General features: G+C 45.6%; 1 protein-coding gene across 1 annotated transcript in view; it reads right to left on the bottom strand.

Moving 5' to 3' along the window:
• Positions 1-24,191, bottom strand: part of DNAH1 (dynein, axonemal, heavy chain 1) — a 204,482-nt gene that overhangs the window by 106,146 nt on the left and 74,145 nt on the right. The window contains exons 23-30 of the mRNA XM_015407009.1: positions 22,899-23,020; positions 20,374-20,479; positions 16,004-16,183; positions 8,075-8,215; positions 6,212-6,375; positions 4,491-4,604; positions 2,833-3,021; positions 1,660-1,765 (exon numbers count right to left, since the gene is read on the bottom strand). Of these exons, the coding sequence (XP_015262495.1) occupies positions 1,660-1,765; positions 2,833-3,021; positions 4,491-4,604; positions 6,212-6,375; positions 8,075-8,215; positions 16,004-16,183; positions 20,374-20,479; positions 22,899-23,020 (1,122 nt within the window). The remainder of the gene's footprint in view (positions 1-1,659; positions 1,766-2,832; positions 3,022-4,490; positions 4,605-6,211; positions 6,376-8,074; positions 8,216-16,003; positions 16,184-20,373; positions 20,480-22,898; positions 23,021-24,191) is intronic.

Consider the following 24,191-nt stretch of genomic DNA (forward strand, 5'->3'; position numbering starts at 1 on the left):
GCTCCCCCGGCGGCCGGGCGAAGGAGGGGGGGGGGGGGGAAGCGAGGCGGCGGGGCGATCTCTCCATTCTATTCTATGGCACATAGAACAGGATGGAGAGATCGTGCCGCTGCTTCCCCCCCCTGCTCACCTTGGCAGACTGGCTGGGAAAGGGGAGGCTTTTCAAGATCCCCCCCCCCTTTTTGGTTATCCAGCTGGCCTGCCAAGGCGGTGGGCTCTGTATCCTTATATGCTGCTGAGGTGGCCCCCGTATGACAGCCAATGTGACGTAGCAGTCAGGGCTTCAGAGCACAGGAGAGGCTGCAGGTGTGTGGGGGGTGGAAAGCTGAAGAGTGAGGGGAAAATAAAGGTAGGTTGATGATTGGCTGGGAAGGAGATAGGGTTGCCAACTCCAGGGTGAAAATTCCTGGAGATGTGAGGGATGGAGCCTGGAGAGGGTGAGGTTTCAGGAGGCGTGGGACCTCAGACAGGTACAAAGACATAAACTCCACTCTCCAAACCAACCATTCCCTTCCGGGGAACCATCTTTGGCAATCTCCAGGTGAGGGCTGGAGGTCATTCAAAATTACAGCTGTTCTTTAGGTTGCAGAGATCAGTTCCTCTGGAGAAAATGGTGGACTCAGCGTCATTATACCCTGCTGAGGTCGCCACAGCAAATTGACACTGAGTGTCCAAGGCCGAGGCACCCGCCCAGAGCCTCTTTCTAGAGGCCGTTGTATTTATTTCCACAACAAGCCTTTTTCCTAGTAGAATATAATGGAGAGATCGTGCCACTATTGCGGCGCAGCTTTAGGCAGAAAGAGTTTGGGGGCAGGGAGCTGGGGGCAAGGCTTGCCGCCACCGCCATTTGTGCCCGCTCCTGGGCTCCCAGAGCGGTGCTCTGGCCCGCTCCAGCCCCAAATGACCCCTGATGGAGACTATATCTCTACCTACAAACATCATGTCATCATTTTCATGTTTTGAGCAAATTTGTAACAGAATGACTATGTGATAGGTCAGGTATAAAAAAAGTTTTATCTTTTTATATATAGGTACCAGTTTCAGAGAATGTATACAGAAATGCCGAGGAAATCTGATGATGAAATGAATTCAATCAATCTAAAGTCATTATCAGTTCTTGAGAGAGAATGAACCAAGGGTCTTTGCCAAATGTTACCAGACTCCACACATGGATTCAGAAAAACAGCCTGGCCTTCTTGCATATATTATGGATTTTGCCACTTATATCACTGATGCCAACATAGAAACATTTCTTGCATTGGGATGCAATAACTTTGGCAAAAATTAAGCAGTACCAGGATCACTGTGTTCATTAATTAACTACTTCAGCAATATTTTATTTGGAATTCTGTCACAACCCTGGAAACAGAGATAGAAAATCAGGTACTGTACATGCCTTTGCATTACTTTCAGTATCTGGACAATTGTTCTTGGTTGGCCACTGCAACCAGGATCCCAAGTAAAGGTAAAGTAAGAAGGCCACAATCTCATCAGTAAGCACTTTATTTATTTATTTTATTCAATTTATACCCCGCCCTTCCTACCAAAGCAGGCTCAGGGCGACTCAGGTCTATGTGACAGCCACTTAAAGGGGGATAAAAAGGAGCAAGAAGCCCCTTCCTTTCACTCTACTGCCATACCCTGAAAATATAAACTTACCCTTTGCTGCTGCGCCTTCTGAATCGTTGTGATCTGTTGGGCTACCACAGACAACACTTCAATGTCAATGCGGTTGAACTCATCAAAGCAAGCCCATGCTCCTGAGCTGAGCATATAAAAGAAGGGCAATGTCACGAATCCACAGAGGTAGAATTTTTTATTTACAAGCAATTCCATCAGTCTTAAAAGTTATGGGATATTAGAGAGGGAAGAGAGGAAATGAGTATTATAGTAATATCTTCTGATCTGCTAGGTGTGCGAATGTGTAGATGCCATATTTTAAAAGGCAGCTCTATCACCAGGGTCATATTAAACACAATATGCCTCATACATCTTTTTATTTTTTTGTCCACAGTTCTATTGGTGTGGGTTGTAAAGCTCAATCAGCTGAAGTCCCAACTGTCTTCAAGGGCTCACACATAGAATACGTTAGACTAGTCACTAGTATGATCAAGAAGCTGTTACAGCATACAGGACAGCAACCTGCTCTTTTGCCTCCAGAAAAGACTGCGGCAGGTAATTGAATGAGCAGAAAAAGCATGCTCTTTGGATGTGAACCAGCATTGCTGGATCCATAAGTCTGGCCCCTAAAGAGAAGGGAATATTATTAAGAATAAGTATATTTGAATAGGCAGATGCGCCCATCATAAGATGCTCTATCTTGCTTGGACTGGGCTTGGTTTATTCACTCTCACCCAGTTTGTCACTGATAATCAGGCAGCCATTCATGGAGAAACTTGTTCCACCTGATGAAGTAAAGGAGCAACGAAGCTGGGTACCATCAGCATAGTGAAGACCCCACATGCCAAACCTTCACACCCTACCATATTAATGTGTGTGTGTTAAGTGCCATCAAGTTGCTTCCAACCTGTGGCAACCCTATGAATTCATGACCTCCAAAACATCCTGTCATTAATACAGTCTTGCAAACTGAAGGCCACAGCTTCCTGTACTGAGCCAGTCCATCTCACAGTGGGTCTTTTCCTGCTGCCTTAAACTTTTCCTAGCATTACTGTCTTTTCCAGTGACTCGTCTTCTCTTAATGTGACCAAAGGACTAAAGGCTCAGTTAAGTCATTTTAGCTTCTAGGGAGAATTCCAGCTTGATTTGATCTAGAACCCACTTAACAAGTAATAAGTAGCACCATTAATAAGTAGCATCATATTTTTATACCTGGCTAGTCCTTTCAGGAATTTTCCCATTGCCATGAAGTCAAGCTGATCAGAGCAATTAAACACTACAGTCTGGATAGCTAAAGCTTTGCCCAGATCCTTAGTTGTTTCTGTTTTGCCTGTTCCAGCTGGTCCCGCAGGGGCACCTCCAAATTTCAAGTGCAAAGCTCCAGTAAGTGTCAGGTAGCATCTATCACAAAGAATAAGAGAATCAACCCATTTTCTGACTGGAAGGGATCCTTAAGTTTTCTAGTCAAATAACCCACACTACAAAATTTACAAAGTGTCAAATAAGAAGATCATACAGATTCCATTTAAAGAGCACCATAGACTAAGAAGATTGTATCTGCAGAAGAGAATCACATTTAGCAAAACAATGCTGCAAGAAAAAAAGTTTAAAAGCATTCACTAGCCAGCCTGATCTAAACATTCCAACCTCCCAGTTTACGATCAGTTAGACCTATAACATGCCAGCAAGTTAGAGCTAAAACATGCATCTGATAAGGCCCCTGAGAACAATTATCCTATAATTTCAGAACCCCATTTTATATCCTTCTTGCTCTCTTCTGCAAAAGCACCAATAATCAATACTGATGCTCATCACCAGGCGTAAGAATTTTATATGCAAAAGTAGGCCCTATGGAATTATTCCAGACAATGAAGATTCATCATTCAATATTAGTCACAGAGGATCACTTGCTTAAATTGCTTCTGCAAATTACTGCAAAATTGTATGGCCATATCCTTATTCAATCTGGAGAAGATTCATTCCATATTCCATATAGATGCATGACTAATACATTGTCCTTAATAAAGACAAATATAGAAGTACTGGCTTACACATCTTTACTAAAGATAAATATTTTCCAAAAAGAAGCTTGTGTTTCTCCAGGACACATGATGCTGGATCTCAGAACTGTGCACAGAGCAGAGCTTGCAAAATGGAACTTTTCTGGCTCTTCTTTCCTCCTGAAGCCCCCTCTACCTCTCCCCCAAGCCACAAGAGTTGGGGACCCCTCAGAAACGATGGTATGTGCAAACATGACAATTTTGAGAGTCCTACAGATATCATACTATGAGTCAAGCAGACTTGCATCGAATAGTTCTTGTCCCACAAACAGTTCCACTACTGCACATGCATAGCTAATGCTCTCCTATCCAGACTCTGTGCTTGACACCGTCTCTGTCTTCCTACTGGTTTATTATTAACCAGTCTGGTTTATAATAGCTTCTAGGTCCACTCTTGGACCTTGCCTGAGCAATCAGAGGTCTTGCTATCTGACTGCCTATCTTTGTGCATTCCTGTAAATGTCTCTCTCCAGCTGCACCTGCCCCCTGCACCGACCACCATTAACCATGGTTTACTTGTTTACGTGGTTGGACTAAACTTACAATACAAACCAATGTTCTGACAACTTCCTCAACAAGACATAGAATACCTGAGCTACTGCTACTAGCATGTTCCAAAATTTTTTTCCTGGATCCTATCAGAGCTCTCCACATCCTCTGTTCATGACAATACAGACCATGGTTTACTTGCTTATAGATCTAGCAAAGATGGTAGTGTTTATCCTTTAATTCTTCTTTCAAAGAAAGATCTATTTATAAAGGACTACAGAGATATGTGGCTGTTATTCTAAGTATAATAAGGTTTTATACCTGTCAGTGAGAGGGGTGATTACCAGGCGCCCACTGTTGCCCAAATATTCGTAGCCATATATAAATTCAGCATTCACTGCCCTGATGTACAAATCGTCTCTTGTCCAATAGTATCTAATAATAAATTAAAAAATCAAACACAAATTGTACACAGGAGAAAAACCGTAACAGCTAATAAAGACATCAAAATCTACAATATTTTACTGTACTACTGTCCCACTCATCTGGACCATATTTTATTAACTTTAAGCAATGTTTATTCTATGTTAAAGTTGCATAAGTCATTGGTACATGTGAACATTTCACAATTACATATACATCTTATTTATGCAGATCAGAACCGTAGTACAAAATGGATTCTACAAATCTTTCCCATGGCCAGAGAAAAAACGAAACTAATGACCTCAGCAATTGATGTATAACTCTGTGGAAGAAAGACAACTTGTTAGCCTGGAACTATGGCTTTTCTAAGTACAATGATATAATCAGAAACAGTTCAAAGTACATTGTGATGATGACAACCAGGGGTCATTTCGTAGAAAAATCGCTGCAGGAGCTCATTAGCATAATAGCTCATTAGCATATGCCATGCCCCCTGACATCACCGGAAGTGATGTCAGAAGGGGAAGCAGGGGGGGCATCTTCAAAAGCCTCCCCTACCCTTCCCACTTTAAACCCCTTCTCTCTTCGCTTCTCTGCCCGCAGCCCAGCTGGGGAAGGGGAGGCTTTTGAAGATCCTTTTTGCTTCCCCAGTTGGCCTGCCAAGGCGGGCTGGGAGGGGGAAGTGAAGAGAGAAGGGGTTTAAACTGATTTTCTCTCTCAAACAGAAAAACACAAATCACAAAGCATTTTGAAAAATCCTGTTAATTGTGATGTTGAAATTTAAGTCTCTTTAATGTTTCCATTTCAGGCATATCAGAATCTCATTTTGCGTACCTTTTCTTTAGCAAATTTTGTCACCAGTTACTCCAGTTTAATCATTGGGTTTAGACTGGGGTAACTCTGAATGAGATTGCACTGTGAATCTCAAATGATGTGCTTTTCAAGCTAGGTTGTTGCCTGCCTGAAACCTCAGGATGGAGTGGGTTAGCAATGGTAAAAACAATAGCCTACTGAAAACATGAAACATTAAAATGGTATCTGGAATTAAAGTTACCCCATGCATGCATAATTCTGGTCATTAAACACCACTGGCCTCCTTTAAAAGGAGCTAGGGCTGAAAGTTGCTCCTAAACCACTCCTTACTTCTCATGTAGATGGCTAACCTGTGGTTATTTGATGGTGAGGGGGGATGCACATTGCACATGTTCAGAGACACTCTTGACAGTCCAGCAATGATCTCAACATTCAACAGTGGCTGAGCTATGATGCACCTTAGTAGCTGTATAACTAGGAAAATCCCAACAGGTACATAAGTACCTTGCTTGAGGGAGGGAGGAGAAGCCGAGGAGGAAGGGAGGGAAGGAAACAAAGGCCCATCGTGGCACCCCCGTGTGCACAATGAAGCCCGACCACCTAGCCACCCAGGAAGGATGAAGCCCCTGGCTGGCACTCGGCTAGGTGGCCCCCGCCAGGCCCACACACTGCGCCCCCTTGCGCACATCCCACCTCGCGCACTCACTGGATGCGGCTGGACACCTTGCGGGGCGGCAACGGAGCGGAGCAGGGCTTTTGTACTGTCTAATAATCATATTAATAACAGATAAAAGGAAACCCCTCACCTGAGCTGGGAAATCCATTCAAAATCATTTTCACTCATAACATTCTCTTCAATGAGTTTAGCTGCCACATCCTTGGCATGGACTTCAATCACAATGAGAGCAGATAACACCCCCCGTTGCATCCGAGACAACTTCCCTCGCACAAGTGCTACTAGATCACTCAGCTGTGTAAGGAAAGCAAAACAAGCCAGACAATGCCCTGGAGAAAAGATCATGCCTGTCTCTTTACAGTGCTTTAGCTAGCAATGTATGAAACATGTAAGAAAACCAGTGTTCCTTAGGAGAGAAAAAACAACCACATACTTTGTTTAAATTTACTTCCAGAGGAAACCACAAGAAACATCATTGGACACTGCATATACCGTGTTTCCCCGAAAATAAGACACTGTCTTATATTTATTTTTTCTCAAGAAGACACACTAGGGCTTATACCACAAATGCATAGAAATCCTGCTAGGGCTTATTTTTGGGGTAGGTCTTATTTTTGGGGAAACAGGGTACTAAAACTTAGATTTCACATTTTTATTTATTGCACCAGGCAGTGGCGTGCCAAGTGCAGGGCAGTGGGAGCAGTCTGCCCCAGGTGCAGGAAATAAGGGGGTGCACTGTCATACCCCAGAACGTATTCCAGGCAAAAAGAACCTGGCAAGACAAAGATCTTGGGACTGTGGCACAGAGATGATTGGACTAAAAGCTCCCTCCCAATTCTATGCTTCCAAACTGCCTGGCAGGGTTTAGCAGGCAGCAGGGCTTTGAAAACATGGCCAGGAGGTGGCTGCAAGTTACTTTCAAGGTGTGGGAAGTGCGACTGTTTGGCTGCAGAGTGGTTCCGGGGGGCCGAAGCCAAGCTCTTCTCCCCCATTGGAACCATTATCAGGTCCAACTCTCAAGCTCTTGCCAGGGTGGGATTAGAAATGGGCTGGTCACAATGAATTGGAAAAGTGCCGCTCAGGAGAGCTTTTTATGGGAACCACAATATTAAGGTCACCGTTTCTCATTGTAAATCTTGCATTCCTCCTTCTCCCGCCCCTTGCTTGCTCACCATTTCATATTTGAAATAAACAGATCTTCTTGCTGGGAAACACACACACACATACACACACACACACAAGCAAACCTTGCTTCTGATCTGACCAATGCTGTACTTCTGTCTATTATATGTTACAAACAAACAAATATTCTGTTAGCACAACGCAAAGGCAGCCTTTTCTCTTCATCTGTAAGCCACTTCTGAGTAAATATGCTTAGGATTGGAGGTGTAATCCCCCAAAGAAATCTCCTTGTCCTTGTTTTTCTTCCTACATGTGGTGAAGTCTTCTTTCTCAAAAAAGAAGCTTGTAGCTCCATCCCATGCATGTTTTTTTCTCAGAAGTAAATCCCACTGAGTTCAGGAAGGCTCTTCCAAGTAACAATTTATAAGAGGGTGCCCTTAGAGGGCAGGAAGGGGAAGGAAGAGTTAAAGCAGTGGGTGGTGTTTCCCTCTTCCCTCCCTGCCCACTGTACTGAGAGACTTGATGATCTGTTCTGGATGCCAAATAGGCTAGGTATGCCACTAGCACCAGGTGTACCGAGTACATGGAGCCATAGTTTTAGGTAAGTTTTCCTATGTACATAATAAATTTATTGATAACAGCAAATCAAAATCTATTGTATTCTAGATGGGACAAAGTCGGGTAGGATGACAAAGGAACAAACAGTAGATACTTTGGTTATGCCAGGTCCCTATGTTTCCATGTTTAACATGAGTTGGCCAAATGTGCAACTTTCGTGTAGTCAGGACTATTTTTACTTCTAGTAGGGAATACTGAAAGCAGGTTTTCCTTGCATAAATAATTATTCTAAGCACAAATTAAACATTTTTACCTGAACACTTAGCTGTGCAAACAGCCTGGAGGACAAATCCCCAGCTTCCAGGGCCTCTGACACTTCTTTTGTCCAGAATGTTTGACATCCAGCAATGGTCACCTGGCCTGGCCAATCTAAGACCCATGTAGTCCGTGGTGTCTTTATTAAAAACAGATTATTTTAATAGTAAATACAATAGATTTTTTGCCTTAACATCACTGTGTCAAGATTCACCTCTAGACAATTCTATCTTAGATACCACTCTGTTTTCTGTATAATTGAGTTGCTTGTTTATCTCTCCACAATACTTTCAGATTGCAAAAAATTCACTTGGTGTGATATAGTACTTACAATGCAAATTATCACATTGTTGAAGCTTAACTGAGATACTCTCTTAGTTTTACAATCAATGTGCGAGGGAAGGACCAGAAGGACACACCAAGGGGAATCCTTGAAAGCTTTCCCTCAAGAGGGAAATTTCTTTAGCTGAGGCTCCCAATCCTGAATTTACTTATTTAAAAAATTTCTATGCCGCTTTTCCACCCAACTTGGGGCCCCTAAGGCAGTGAATATTAAACCATTTCAAACATTAAACATTGTTTAAACTAGAAATATACATAAAGTATTTAAGATGATTAAATGAAACATATAAAAACAAAAACACAAACAGGGAGGACAGCTAATAAAAGTTAGTAAAGGAACACCAAACAAAACAAGAAAGTCTGGACCTGCTGCCGGAAGACAATGATAGAGGGAGACAGACAAATCTCCCTAGGGAAGGGTTTCCAAAGATTCATTGTCGCAACTAAGGCCCTTTTGTGGGTTGAGACCTTTCTAACCTCAGATGGTGGGGGTGTTCAAGAACAGCCTCTGAAGATGACTTCTGAAGAAGTTGGGTAGATTCATACATTCATTCATATCTACAACTATCTTTCCAAAATGATGTAAGATTTAAAGGGTTTCAATTATGTAAGGTTTAAATAAATAAATACACCAGACTGGTAGCCAGGGGTCATTTGGAGCCGGAACATGCCAGAACAGCGTTCCGGCAGGCTCAAGACAAGGAGCGGGCACATATGGCAGCAGCGGCAAGCCCCGCCCCCAGCTCCTAGCAGGCTAGTGGGGGAAGCCAGTCTCAGCTCCAGTTTCACAGCAGGGTTAAGGGAGACGCCAGATGAGTCTGCGTCCATCTAGAATGAGAGCAGAGTCTCTTCCCCTTGTGTTTGTGCAGCAACCCACCTCAGCTCCCGGCCCGGCCCAAGCAGCCTGGGTCTGGCGGGTGATCCGGGGGAGGCGGCGCAGGAGGCGGGGTGAGGTGGCCAGAGCGCCCATCTGGAGCATTGTGGCAGGCAGGGTGGCGGCGGCACTCGGGGCACAATGGTGGGGCGGCTCAGCTTGCAGGAGGTGGCAGATTTGCCGGATGCCAAGTGGTGCAGCGAGCGGCCCCTCGACAGCCCTGACTCTGGCCTGCCATCCAGCCCCAGCCCCGCCAACTGGCTGCCTGCACCTGGCAGCGGCTCTGGGCGCAGACTCACTGTCAACGGGCTGCAGCAGGAGCCTGAGCCGGCCAGGGTGAATTGGGGTGCAGGAGCTGGCTGGTCCTCACTGGGAGGGAGGGTGCACTGGAGGGAAGCCGGCCGACCCTTCTGCTAGGAGCCTGGGGGTCTGTGGGCCCAGCATGGGGAGACTGGTGCCTCACCCACCCCAGGTGCCTCGCCTGGCTCTTGACTGTCCACTGAACAGGTGCAAAGCAGGCAGAGATTCCACAGGAGCAGCCTTTCACCAGAGTCCTGCTGGGGAATGCGCTGCCTCTGGGACCCTGATGCCAGGCTGAGTAATAACAGGAAGAAAAGTTCAGCACCTCTGCAGAGCTTCTAAGAGCTTTCCCCCATACAAACAGCCCTATATGGTAGGCCAGAATGACAGTTTTCCAGCGGGAGGTCAGACTGAGGGTGCTTGGCCTAAGGCTACCAAGTAAGTGGAATGGTGGTGGGATTTGAACCAAGGACTTGAACATTTTTACTGCTCAGTGGTGATGCGGTGCTGGCCCTCATCTTGAAATAGCTCCTTCCTTCTAGTAGCTTTTGTGTGTAACCTTGTCACCCTAAGGCACATGGTCCTCGCAGCCCCTCTGCTTCAGTGGGACACCCTTTCCCTAAAGAAGAGGAGATTCCTACGTACTCCTTTCTTCTTCTAAGTGTTCTGCAGGGTGGGGCTGTCAACTCTGTGTCCTTCCAAAAGGTCATCTTGTGAATGTGAACTTCTTTATTTAGGGTATTTTGTGCTCTCTCTTCAAAGTCCTGCTCAAGGTGGCGCATGATTTATTTGTACCCTGGCTTTCTCCCCAGTAGGGACCGAGACTTGCATCATTCTCCTCTCCCCCATTTTATCATCATGACAAAACTGTGAGGTAGGTTAGACTGAGAGTATGTGACTGGCCCATGGTCACCCAGCGAGCTGCCGTGGCAGTGTGAGGATTTGAACCTTTGTCTCCCAGATATGAGAACCTTTCTTAGCTTCCCCAGCCAGCCTGCCTTGGCAGGCCACCTGGGGAAGGGAAGGGGAGGCTTTCAAAGATGCCTCCCCAAAAAGTTTTTTGCTTCTCCAGCCAGCCTTCCAAGGCGGGCTGGCTGGGGAAGCTAAGAAAGGTTGGGGAGACATCTTTAAGAGCTTCCCATGTGCTTCCTCAACGAGTGCGCCTTGTCAGGCTGGCTGGGGAAGCAAGAGGTATTTAAAGATGCCTTCCCATCTTTTTTTTGGTTTCCCAGCTGGCCCATCTTGGCAGGCCGGTTGGGGAAGCAAAGCAAGATGGGGGAGGCATCTTTAAATGACTCCTTTTCTCCTGGAGAATGGAAGGGGGATGGCATATAAATGCCTCCCCCTTCCTCCCCCAGCCATGGCTCTGCTGCCTTCCCTTCCCCAGCCATCCTGCCTGGCAGGCTGGATGGGGAAGGGAATGGAGGTAGAGTGGGTCAGTTTCACTCACCTGTGCAGTGGAGCCTGAGCAGTGGGTTTTGCCTTCTAACACACTTCCGGTGATGCCAGGGGTGTGTGGCATATGCAAATAAGTTATGCTAATGAGTTATGCTAATGAGCTCCTGCACCTCTTTTTCTACGAAATGGCCCCTGCTGGTAGCTATATGAAAGGGTTTACAACAGAGTCCAAAGGAGTCACACGTGGCCTACCAACACATACAGCACAGCCTGTAGAGCCCCCTGTTTGGTAATTCATCAGGCATTGCTGGACTCCATGCCCCGCACTGCCTCAGCTCTGAGTAGGGGTTAGCTCAGCAGAGTCATGGCAGCTGGGTGACAATGAAACCTCACCACAAGAGATGGGTGTCAACCTCTTAGGCAAGCTGCCAAGAGCTACAGGTGCCTAGGATAGTTTTTTCCTTTAAAATATTAACAAAAAAGCAGGGAGCCATTTCAAATAATGAAAGCTCATGGCTCTCAGGGAGCAGGTTTGTTCCCTTGAGGCTAGGTTTGCCGACCTGGAGAAGCTAAAGGCAGAGAGAGAGAGAGATTTGGGGAAGGCACCTTCAGGGACTTACCAGAACAGTACCACTCCTGTGCTGACAGCTCTTCTGCTGTTGTGGAGAGTGAGAGTCTCAAGGTTGGAGGGCGTCAGTCTAAGGAGGAAGGATGTTCTCCCTGAGAAGGGGATCCTTCCTTGGGTAATGGACCAATATCTTCTTGTACCCCTGGGGGATACCCCTGCAGGGCTAGGGGGGAGGTGGGCTTCTAGTAGTGGGTGATTCAATCATTAGGAATACAGTGAGTGGGGTTTGTGACAGGTGTTTTGACCACATGGTGACTTGCCTGCCCGGTGTGAAGTCTGTGGACATCACGCACTGTCTCGATAGGTTGATAGAAAATGCTGGGGAGGAGTCAGGAGTCATGGTGCATGTTGGATAAATTGACTTCTATGTTAAAAGGGCAAATGGAAGACGACTTCGTTGGACTATGGACTCCATTTTATAATTGGATAAGAGAGAAATATAAAGATATGAACTTTCTAATATTATAAGATTAGGAAGACTTTATGAACTTTTTAACCTCGCAGTTTATCTGTGTATAACATGAAATGACAAGTAGAGGAAAGTTACATGCAGAAAATCATTACTTTTGTTCTTTCCCCTTCCCCTTTCCCCTTCCTCATCCTTGTGTACTTTAAAAACTTTATAAAAATTTATTCATGAGTAGCTGCAGGGTTACTCCCAAGCTATTTGCTGCAAGTACGACCTTGCAACAGATGCCTATAAAAGCCAGTCAAGGGAGTCTGCTCGGTGTAGAACAAGTCACCACCTGGTGGACTTTGTGACCACAGCTCCTGATTCTGCTCCACTCCAATGACCTTCAGACTGGCTTTGGACTTGGATATTGGACCTGCGTGCTCTTGTACATGACCTTGGCCCCACAATATGCTAACAATGCTTCCTAAACTCCCATCCACTCATACCTCTCTTACACCTGCTTTATACTGATGACATCTTTACTGTCTGGACACATGGTAAAGAAGTCCTGGACACAATCCACCAGGCATTCAACGATTTTCACCCCACCATCAACCTGACAATCAACCAATCCATGCAAGAAATTCATTTTCTGGACACTACTGTAGAAGTACGCAATGGACGCATAGACACCACCTTATACCGGAAACCTACTGACCAACAGACATACCTACATGCCTCCAGGTACCATCCTAAACATACCAAACAATCTATCGAATACAACCAGGCTCTACGCTACAGCCACATCTGCTCCAATCCTACAGACAGAGATTCTCACCTGAAGGATCTACAACACAACTTTTTGGGACTAAGGTATCCACCTGATGAAGTCAGGAATCAGATTAACAAAGACAGAATGATACCCAGAGAAAACAGGCCCAAAAGAGACAATAATAGAACACCACTAGTGGTCACATACAGCTCTCTGCTCTAAACAGTTCAACGCATCATCAACGACTTACAACCTCTACTGGATAATGACAGTTCTCTTTCACAAGTACTGGGGGGCAAATCTTTTCTTGCGCACAAATAGACCCTCTGTCTCAAACAACTCCTCACCCACAATAATGCATCATCTAATTTGAACATGGACACTGCGACCAGAGCTTGCAATAAACCCAGATGCCAACTTTGCTGCCACATCCAACCATACAACACAATCATTGGACCTAACAACATCAACTACACCATCAGAGGCTCATTCTAACATTGTATATGCCATTAAATGCTGATAATGCTGTTTGGTTCTCTATGGCCCTTGCCACACGGGGGGGTGGGGGGAAGCACGGGCAAAGTGCGACTTTTGAAAGCCACATGAAAAGAGACACGTGGCGGCGGGATCACATAGATTCCTTGAGCTGCCGTGCAGTGCCTCGCCGGCACGATCAGATGCCGGGGGGGAAGCCACTGAAGGAAGAGTGCGGCAGCCGAACTGCGCATATGTGCGCATGCGCAGTTCGGCTGGGAGCCTAGATTGCTCCGGACAATGGGCGCGCTGGCGATCCCACGGCCGTGCTTGATGCGGCGTTCCAGGTAAGTCCTCCTCTGTAGGTGGTTCTTTTTTGCCGTGGGTTTTCCGGCTTTAGGGACAGATTGGGACGGGTGCGCGCTGCTTCCCAGATGTTGCAGTGAGATCGCGCCCGTTTGCTGCGCCCCCGATCCGTCCCTCTCCCGGGCCAAAACCTTCCGTGTGACCGGGGCCTACAAAGGGCAAACAGGACAAACCCTACGGCAGAGGATAAATGGACACAAATCTGACATCAGGGATCACAAGACTAAGAAACATGTAGGAGAACACTTCAACCTTCCAGGACATTCAGTGGGTGACAAAGTATCTGTTTTATTACAAAGGAACTTCAGGAACAGAATGGAAAGGGAAACTGCTGAATTACAATTACAACAGCTTGAACAAAAACCTCCCCAGGACTCAACAGGGATATGCTAACTCATTCAGTCCTCACATATGTATTTGCAACAAGAACTATACATCCTCTGTATTTTAGTGTATTTCTTTTTCAGAATAGTATATTAGAATACTTAGGGTTGCCAAATTCGTCTTCGCCGGGAGCGGGGGGACGCTGGGCACGCTGGGGGTGGGGCCACGGCCATACAGGGGAAAACCATAGAGTTTTCCCTTGTATGGCCGTGGCCCCCGGGGTTCCCCCGGGCCCCGATTCCGCCGCATCGGAAATCGGGGCTTCAAAGCGGGGGATTCCCAGCCCAAATTTGGTAGCCCTAAGAATACTGAATGTAATACAAGGAATACTGGAATGTTTTGCTGACAGAACACTGCACCCACCTCAAAGAAGGAAAAAATGCAGTTAAATTACCTCTATGCCTGAGTAGATGAATAGAAAGTCTCAGTTTACTTCTCACACATTCATCTCCTCTTGCTTTACTGTTTTCCTCCTTAAACAACTGTTGACCTTATAACCTTGTTAGCTTGTTACTTAGTTTTGTCTTCACATATTTTAAAACAGGAGCTGCGGTGGCTCAAGTGGTTAAGACGCTGAACTGCAGGCTGTGGCAGGTCAGTAGTTCAGCAGTTCGAGACCCGAGTTGCCACATGACGGAGTGAGCTCCCGTCTCTAGTTCCAGCTCCTGCCAACCTAGCAGTTCGAAAGCAAGAAATTGCAAGTAGATAAATAGGTACCACTTTGGTGGGAAGGTAACAGCGCTCTGTGCGCCTTGGTGTTTAGTCATGCCGGCCACATGACCATGGAAACGGCTTCAGACAGCGCTGGTTTTTCGGCTTTGAAACGGAGATGAGCATCGCAACCCTAGAGTCGGACTCGACTGGCTTTCGAGCAAGGGAACCTTGACCTTTACTATCGTAAAACTTCTTCATCGGGTAACACGATACTTTGCTGTTCAGCCTCTGTTTACAAGTTTGAACTCTTACCTTCCATTCCAACATATTTGAAAAAGTGTGCATGCACAACGAAGGACCAAGGGAGACATGCCTTGAGTCTCTGCTAGGGATGCCAGCCTCTAGGTAGGACCTGGAAATTCCTCAGAATTACAGCTGATCTCTAGACTACAGGGATCAGTTCCCCTGGAGAAAATGGCTACTTTGGAGGGTAGACTCTATAGCATTGTAAACCACTGAGGTCGCTATCCTCCCCAGGGTCCACCCCCAAATCTCCAGGAGTTTCCTAACTTGGAGCTGGAACTCTACCCCTTACCCCTGCTGTGTGGCCGAGGGGGACCTGGCAACCCTATATCTCCCACATGCCATGGAGAGGCCTAGGAAGGATGGAGGATGATGAATGGCTGATTAGCAACCCCCTCCCCTTCCTGAGCTGTAGCCACGAGGACCTGGAGGCCAAGAGTCTGATCCAGCAAGTACTGGGGTTTATACTATGCTATGAGACAGAAGTAGGAAATTAATAATATGCAGTATAAGATCCAAGCACAATGCTAGAAAGACAGAATGTTACTAAAAATTAACTGAGGTGAACTCTTATTCCTATGAATGCCACTTGGGATTTTTTTTTGTTAGCTGTTTTAAGGCTGCTTAGAGAAAGGGTGGGATATAAATATTTAAAATGAATTTTTAAAATGCAATTAGCAAATCTTTCAACATAGAGGCTGCAAATTAGTTCTTGATGGGAAACATCCCAAAATTCACCATATGAATAACATGGATTTCCTGTACAGTTCTAGGCAAGACATTAGCCCTGTTCACAAGTTACAGTGAACACACAGAACAATCTGTGTGTACAGTGTACAGTTGATTTCCCTTTATATGTGCAATGAGTAATTCTCATGCTACATTCAATGCATGTACAGCTTAATTTGTGACTAACTCCATATATATCCAAGTACCGGCTCCCAGTTTCATTTGTTGGCTCTTTCTTACAAACAGGAGTACGCACTTACATGCAGGTTGTATGGGTGTTCACTGTAACATGTGAGCCAGGCTACTTACATGTGGATAAACCTTGATTGCTCTTTCAATGTTGTCCCGCACACTAGCCCTCATGATCCTTTCAACTTCCAGCAGCCAGTCCTCCACATTGCCCGTGGGATAAATGGGAGAGAAAAGCTTCACTTCTTCCCCTTCTGCAGAATACATATGTGTAATCTGGAGATCTTCTTGAAAGAGCAGCTAATGAGATGAAAAGCACAACATGAGATGCCAAGTGGAGTGTTATTACACCTTTTTGGAGTTGGACAATATTTTAGTCCTCTTACAATCAACAATCAGATGACATAAACCCATTTCAAACAACAGACTATGTTGACTTTCATTACTGTAGGGTCTTACCACACCTGACTTACTAGATATAATATGTGCAAAATTACCAATTTTATACATTGAAACATTACATGATATGTAGAAAAACAGGTTGCTTACCTGTAACTGATGATCTTCGAGTGGTCATCTGTGCAGTCATATGCATGGGATTATGCGCTTGCATAGATCCGGATCGGTGGTATGCAAAGCTCACAAAGGGATTTTCGCGCCACTTTCCCAGGCATGCGCGGAACCCCACTGCGCATGCCCAAGGAGGAGGGGCACGGACATCCCGCCAGTTCCTTCTGACCGCTGTCATGTCAATAACCGGAGAAAAGTACTGAAGCGACAGCAGTGGGGAAGGACAGGCGGGTGGTGTGACTGCACAGATGACCACTCAAAGATCATCAGTTACAGGTAAGCAACCTGTTTATCTTCTTCGTGGTCTCTGTGCATCACACCCATGGGAGATTGAAAAGTAGTGGCTCACCTGGAGGTGGGAGCTGTCACAAATTCAATGCTCTTCTGACAAAAGGACTAGATGACCAAGGTCCACTCTGCGGCACTCACGAATAACAACAGCGTAGTGCTTGATGAAGGTGTTCGGAGAAGACCATGTCGCAGCCCCACAGATCGCCGACAGGGAAGCACCTCTTAAGAAGGCTGTGGATATAGCCACGGAACTTGTGGAGTGTGCTCGCACAGGCAAAGGTAATGGGAGCTTAGCCAGCAGGTAGCACAGCTTAATAGTCTTGACAATCCATTTGGAGAGATGTTGTGCTGAGATCTTTAGCCCTGGAGTAGGAGACAAATAAATGATCGTCCCTCCTACTTGAACGTGTCCTATTTAGGTAAAAAAGCAGCGCTCTCCTAACACCTAGAGTGTGAAGGAGACACTGCTGTCCATCTTCCGGGTTAGGGAAGAAATTAGGCAATAAGATCTCCGAGGCTAGGTGAAAGTCGGAGACCACCTTAGGCAGAAAAGATATGTCAGGCACCAGTCTCACACCATCCAGTAGGAAAACAAGGAATGGTGGGTCATGATGCAGGGCCACAAGTTCGCCCACCCTCCTGGCCAAGGTGATGGTGACGAGAAAGGTAGTGTTCCATGCTGCATGCTTTAGCTCGCAAGTCGCCATGGGCTCAAAGGGCCACCCCATGAGATGGCAGAGCACCAGCGGTAAATCCCAAAAGGGTACCAGTGAACAGATCGGTGGATACGTGGAGGAGACTCTTCATAAATCTTTTTGAGACCGAGTGAGAAAAAACGGAAAAGCTGTCAAAGCCCAGATGGTAGGCAGAAATTGCCAACAAATACACCCTGATTGAGGAGTGTAAGAGGCTCTTCTTTGCCAGTGAGAGCAGAAAGTCTAAGACCTGGTCAATCCTGACAGAAGCCGGGGGGACATCAGAGGGCTGTATGGAGGCCAAGAAGCCAGCCCACTTCCCACTGTAGGAACGTCACATAGAATCTTTCCTGGCACTGAGTAGCACAGTGGTGATTCTGAATTGTCAGGCGTTCTGAACAGTCAGTGCTGGTATCAGAGATGAAGGATCTGGAAGGCGATACTGGTGCCACAGGGGTATCCGGTATCGGAGTGACTTTCGGGGGTAAAGTAAGGGTGGAATGGAGAGGAGAGAGGGCCGACAAGGTTCCTCTGTGGCTTTGGACTGCAACACGGAAGGCTTAGATTTACGATGGGGAGAGCGTGAATGACGTGATCCACAATCCCAGTCTGACTGTGGCCTAGGCGTCAGCCATGGCATCGATGCTGACATTGAATACGATGTGAACCAACAAGGCATGTGCCCCCTATGGTCCAACGATACAGGTGGGTCAAAGTAGGTCGGGGAGTGCGGTCTCAATTCCCGTCTAGGCAAGTACGAGAGCATGGGCCTGGAATGACGGTACTCTGGGCACTCCTCAGGTCGATATCGATACTCCTCGCCTCTGGGCGATCGGGATCAACAGTGTCGAGAGCCCAGTGCCGACTGATCACTTTCCCAGGAAATTACCAACTGAGAACGATCTCTACGGGGCTGACGCAGGACCATTTCCTCGACTTCAAACGGCGAGGCCAAAATTGGTCCGGAGTCGACAGAAGCCTCCGATACCGGGGGGGTTCAGGTGCTGGATGGGTGAGTCCAATAACTCAATCGTAGGCAGCTCTGGTACTGGAGTATCAACGACGTCAGGTTGCACCCGCTGAAGAGGGGGTAATGCAGAGCCCGATTGCACTTTCTCGCCACTCAGATTCTGAGACTTATGCACAGTGCCGGTGAGAGAAGACTTAGCTTTCTTGTGCTTCTGTTTTTTCTTCTTTCTGGCCAGCGTAGAGGCGGAAGATGCATTGTTCGATGCCAAGCACTTAGAAGACTGCCCCCCGTCCGATGCCGACTTTGCACGGTGTGGGGGAGTCGGTGCTGAGGTACCTCCCGATGTCGACATGGTCGTCGTTGGTTGGGAGACCAAAGGAGTCTCGGCCGACATATGTCCCACAGGCACGAGAGTCAATGCCGATTCCCAAAGCGCTACTCGAAGCCTCGCAACCCTGTTCCTGTGAGTCTGGTTCAAGAACTTCGCACAATGGCGGCAAGTGTCTGGGCGATGAGTCTCCTCGAGGCAAATAATGCAGAGTGTGTGGCCATCATGAGGGGCAAGTTTGCTGCCACAGCCAACACACAGTATGAAACAGCCCCCTATTTTGGCCATAAAAGAGTAAAATGGTCCAAAAGAAAAAAGTCCTTAGATGAGGTGAAATTTTACCTCAGAGAGAGGGAGGGGGGAGGCGGGAAGCCACCTGAGGCAGCGGCAACCCTTAACAAAAAGTCCTTATATATATATATTTCTAAAGAACAAAATAAAATAAACACTATAAGCAAAAAAAGTACAATTTCAATAATCCCTCGGGAGAGGAAAAAACGCTTCTTCACTGACTGGCAGAAAACGAGCTGTTAACAGCGCAGCGGTCAGAAGAGAACTGGCGGGATGTCCGTGCCCCTCCTCCTTCGGCATGCGCAGTGGGGTTCCCGCGCATGCCTGGGAGAGAGGCGCGAAAATCCCTTTGTGAGCTTTGCATACCACTGATCCGGATCAGTGCGGGCGCATAATCCCATGGGTGTGATGCACAGAAACCACGAAGAAGATCTAAATGTATCATTACATGATAAAATGTAGAACTAAATGTAGAACTACATGCAGCCTGCTGAAAATTATTCATACCACAGGCTCTGATGTCTGTCTAGGTAGGTACAGTCAATCTTCTGTCCAGTTTGTTTTATTTGTTGAAATCAACTTACTGTCCACTTTACTGATGTAGGGTTAAACTGACAGTTTGAAAAAGAAAAATACTACGTCAGTTCAAATCAGCTCATATGGACTTTGTATGTTCACTAGTATATTCCCTAGATGCTTATGCATCAATGAAGGCCACAATATGTAAATTTCTGTAGACTGCGCCAATGAAAACCGCTAGTATAATAATCCTAATGATTAAAGGTAAAGCAGAATTGGAATTACCCCCAGATTAATCTGCCAGTAACTTTCCACCTGATAAAATATGGACTAGGAGCAATAGATTAAAGCCACAATTCATCCCAGAGTTAAAATTTACCAAAGCCAACTGACATAGATGAGCCAACTGTCTGCTCAATGGTTACACTGCGGTCTAAATACATCTTTGCGGTTGAGTTCATGGTCTTTTCTAAGGGATAAATGTGTGTATGTATATATATATACGTGTGTATGTATACATATATGTGTATATATATGACAGACCTGTTAAAACTACTATCATACTGTTTGTCTTTCTAAAGAGTCACTAGTTATGCAAGCAAATATTGTATTCCAAGCATGCAATGCTGCAATGTTCTTCTTTTATGCAGAGACACAGCATTCTGTTCCATATTCATTTCTAAATCTGGAAAAATATCATTTGCTATTAGAATCACACTAGCATAGCAGAACCTAAATGCTCCAGCTATCTCCAGCTATACCACAATATAAGCATTCCCAAAGCAGGATTTGTGTCCTACCCCAGAGAGAAAAAGCTATTATTTACCCGTGCAATATTCTCAAAACACTTGCGGAGATGAGGCTGCACAGCTGTGGGGTCCTTGGTCTGAGACAGTATTTCTAACAATTCATCATCAGAAAGGAAGTAAAATCTGGAAGGAAAGAAGGCTTATGTTTTTGTCTCTGCTCTGCAGCATTCATTCTAGTAACAGCACTACTGACGAAATGCTGAAAACTAACTTTTTTGGCCTCAATCCTAAAAGCATTTATTCCAGCACAGAATCTGTTTAGCAGTGGATACTAGTGGGGGGCTGAGGTGACATCCTTTCTGAAAAACGCTGTCTGCACAGCCAGTCTGATCACAGACTATAGTGTGCAAAGCCTGCATAATGTGTTTTATGTGATTTTATGCAGATTATCAGAGCACCAATTTTATTATGTATGTAATACTGTTTTACTGTTTTAAATTTTAAATTCGGCATTGCCGCTTGTTAGCCGCCCTGAGCCACTGGGCAGGGAGGGATATAAATCCCAAAATAAATAAATAAATAAATAAATAAATGTAAAGTGTGTTTTTAAAAAATGAGAAAAAAAATACAGTGGCTTGTGCATTGACTGGAGCACATAGGTGCAATCATATCACACACATTTTAAAACAGCTCCAATGGTTACCTGTACAGTACAATCTTGATATTGGTGGGGAATCCTTTCCCAGGATCACCACAAATGGCAAAATCTGTGATTACTGGGAGGCAAGGGTCTACTGTCCAATAGTAGAAAATCAGTTTTCTAATATAATTTAATTATCATGGCACATTCGGCATAAATGTAGGCTGGAGACTGCCATGTGATCAAATCACAAACTGCAACTAAGCAATCCACAAACTGGTCTGCCGTATGGATCCAGGCATCATTCAAGGTGCTGATTCTTTCCTTTAAAGTACTCCATGACTGGGACTGACATAACTAAGGGGATAATCTTTCATCCTTCCCAGCAATCTCTCCTGGTTGGTCCCTTGGCTCATGTTATTAGATCGGCTGTTCCCCATTCACAGGCTTTCTTAGTGGAGCACCCTCTTTGTGGAAGTCTCATGAAGGATGTTAAGAGGGCACCTAACTTGGCAGTTGTTAAAAAACACTGTCAAGCAGCATTGTTCAGGAGGGCTTTGAAGAAAAGTGACGTTGCTGCAGTATGTCGAAAGATTGAGAAAAAGAAAAACAAACAATATATCTATATAAAAACAGATAGATATCTTAAATAAATCAAGAGAATGTCCCCTTACATCCAAAAAAGTCTAATGTGTATCCTACAAATGGAGCTTATAGATAGCAGACACATCAAACGTCTTTGGATGTGTGTTGGGGTGGCGGTGTTCGGTTGATTCATTTAAGACATGTGTCTGATTTTATATAGATATGTTGTTGTTTTCTTTTCCTCCAACCTTTAGGGTTACCTAATCAATCTGTCTTTTTCCTCTTTTGCTGCTGATGCATGTGCCATTAGGAGATTCAGAACATAGGCTGTGGGTGTTATATTATTGTATGTTTGTATTGATTTTGGCTATTGATTTAGATCCATGGTGGTTGTCAGCTGCTTTGAGCCTTCTATATGGAGGGGAAGGGTGGGTTACAAATATTTTATTAAATAAACTAAATGTGTTGCTGTGAATTTAACTTCTGCATCGTTTGTCTCCTCCCAAATAATGAGGCTGAATGTGTTACCCAAATTGGCAGTCTCCTGATTAGTGGGGGAAATTAGCTTTGAGGAGACAAAGTGAGACGTGGGTTACTGGGATTCTCCACCCATGTATACGGGGATCTTTCCCTTCGAGAATTCTCAAAATAAACCAGTCCGATGAGCAAATGGAAAGGATTTTATTGAAACGGGAATAAAAGGGAAATACAAACACATGGTTAAAAAAACCAAAATATCTAAGAGGAAATCAGGGAGGAGATGGGAGAAAGCAATTTTGGGGAGGTGATAGTTATCATTCTTGAAGAGTGAGGTCTGTGGAGGCAGCAGTGAAATGACCAGCATTTCACAAAGAAGAGGAGAAGGCCCACACAAAAGTGGGGATGTATGTATGGGTCCCAGAACACACACACACTGCTATGGCACAGTGTGCTACAGTTATAGGGAAAATGTTCCCTGGGGCAGTCTGATGTGTTTGCCCCCAAAATAATAACTTGATGGGTTTCTTGGAGGTGAACAATGATTTGGGAGGCACATGATGAGTTTTCCTGAGGGTTTTTCTGAGGTGATCTATAGGTGTTAATGTCTCTTGATGACCCTTTGAGTATCAGATAGAAAAGCTAATAGGTATTGTGAAAGGTGTTACGTGTTGCTTAGTTAGGGTGAATGGGTGCAAAGGAGTGAGGCTGGGTCATATGATGGGATTAGTCCAAGGTGAGGCAGTCTGTCTAAGCTATATGTCCAGGCCTGTCCTGGCTGGCATCCATCTTGTGTCATTTTCCATTATATTTTATGGTTCAAGGGGCATACTCAGAGACACTCTCCACTCCTTCACTACTGCCCCAGAAATTTTTTTTAAACTTAAATACGGAAATTACCTTGGAAAGGCTCCTCTCTTGGTCTCCAAGTACTCACTTAGGCCTTTCTGTACTAGGTCCAATAGTTTATTACATTCCCGCAACTTTTCCAGCAGCCTGGGCTCAGGGCACACAGTAATCACCTGGGAATGGCATGAACAACATTTAGTTCTGTGAGTACCTCAATAACTTAGTCACTAGAGCAGATATGAGGCAAAGAGCAAGTAATGTTTAAAAATGCTGTAAACAGGGTTGCCAGGTTCTGTCCACTCATCAATGGGGGATTTGGGGGGGTGTCCCTGGAGGGGGTGGGGATGTGCCCAATGTGATGATGTCACACAGAAGTGACATCAATTCATTAGGGAGGCAGCCTGAACTGCAAGTGGCGAATTTGCTGCTTGGAGTTCAGGCCCCAGGGGCCCCCATTTATAAAAAGCATTTCAAAGGTCCCTTTAAATGCTTTGTACAAGTAGTAGTAGAAGAAGAAGAGATAGGATTTATACCCTGCCCTTCACAGTCCAAAGGAGTCTCAGAGCGGCTTACAATCTCCTTTCCCTTCCCTTTCCCACAACAGACACCCTGTGAGGTAGGTGGGGCTGAGAGAGCTCTGACAGAAACTGCTCTTTTTCAAGAACAGCTGTGCTAGAACTATGGCTGAACTAAGTGAGGGTCACTGGAACCTGAACTCCAAGCAGTGAATCTGCTGCTTGCAGTTCAGGTGTGCAGCCATCAGCTGCCCCTGTCCCTCCTCTCCTGCAAGTTTTAAAGGGCCCTCCAGCCGATTGGCAGGCCATGTCCTTCAGCCGATCAGCTGGAGGGCCCTTTCAATCTTGTAGGATGGGAGGGAGAGGGTTGGCCCCTGGTGGCCGCTCTTGGCTGGCAGCGAGGAGGAGCCCACAAAATCAGCGGATCACCCGCCCCCACTTGGGGACTGGCATCCCTAGCTGTGAAGTTTTGCTTTTCGGATCATTGGTCAGAATGCTGGCATTTACACAGTAAAAGAAAGGGCTTACTATTAGCATGAAGTATAGTGGTATTAACACCAAGGAATGCAATGCAGAAAGCTGGGAAAGGAGGCATAGGAAGGATCTGATTACACTTCAAGCCATTTATCTGCTATACACACAAGGATCACACTGAGACTGCTATGCCTGTCATGATGAAGTGAAAACAGGCAGGGGAGGAAGAAGCTGATAACATGACAATTCCTTAGTTAAGAAGGCAAAAATACTCCATAAGTATCAGAATTTTAGCCAATGGCTCAGTTAAGACAGTCATCCCAGTTATGAACTGGAAATGTGCTATAGGCTCAAA

This window comes from Gekko japonicus, unplaced genomic scaffold, assembly GCF_001447785.1.
Source record: "Gekko japonicus isolate JY-2015 unplaced genomic scaffold, Gekko_japonicus_V1.1 scaffold1974, whole genome shotgun sequence".
In the NCBI taxonomy this organism is placed as follows: domain Eukaryota; kingdom Metazoa; phylum Chordata; class Lepidosauria; order Squamata; family Gekkonidae; genus Gekko; species Gekko japonicus.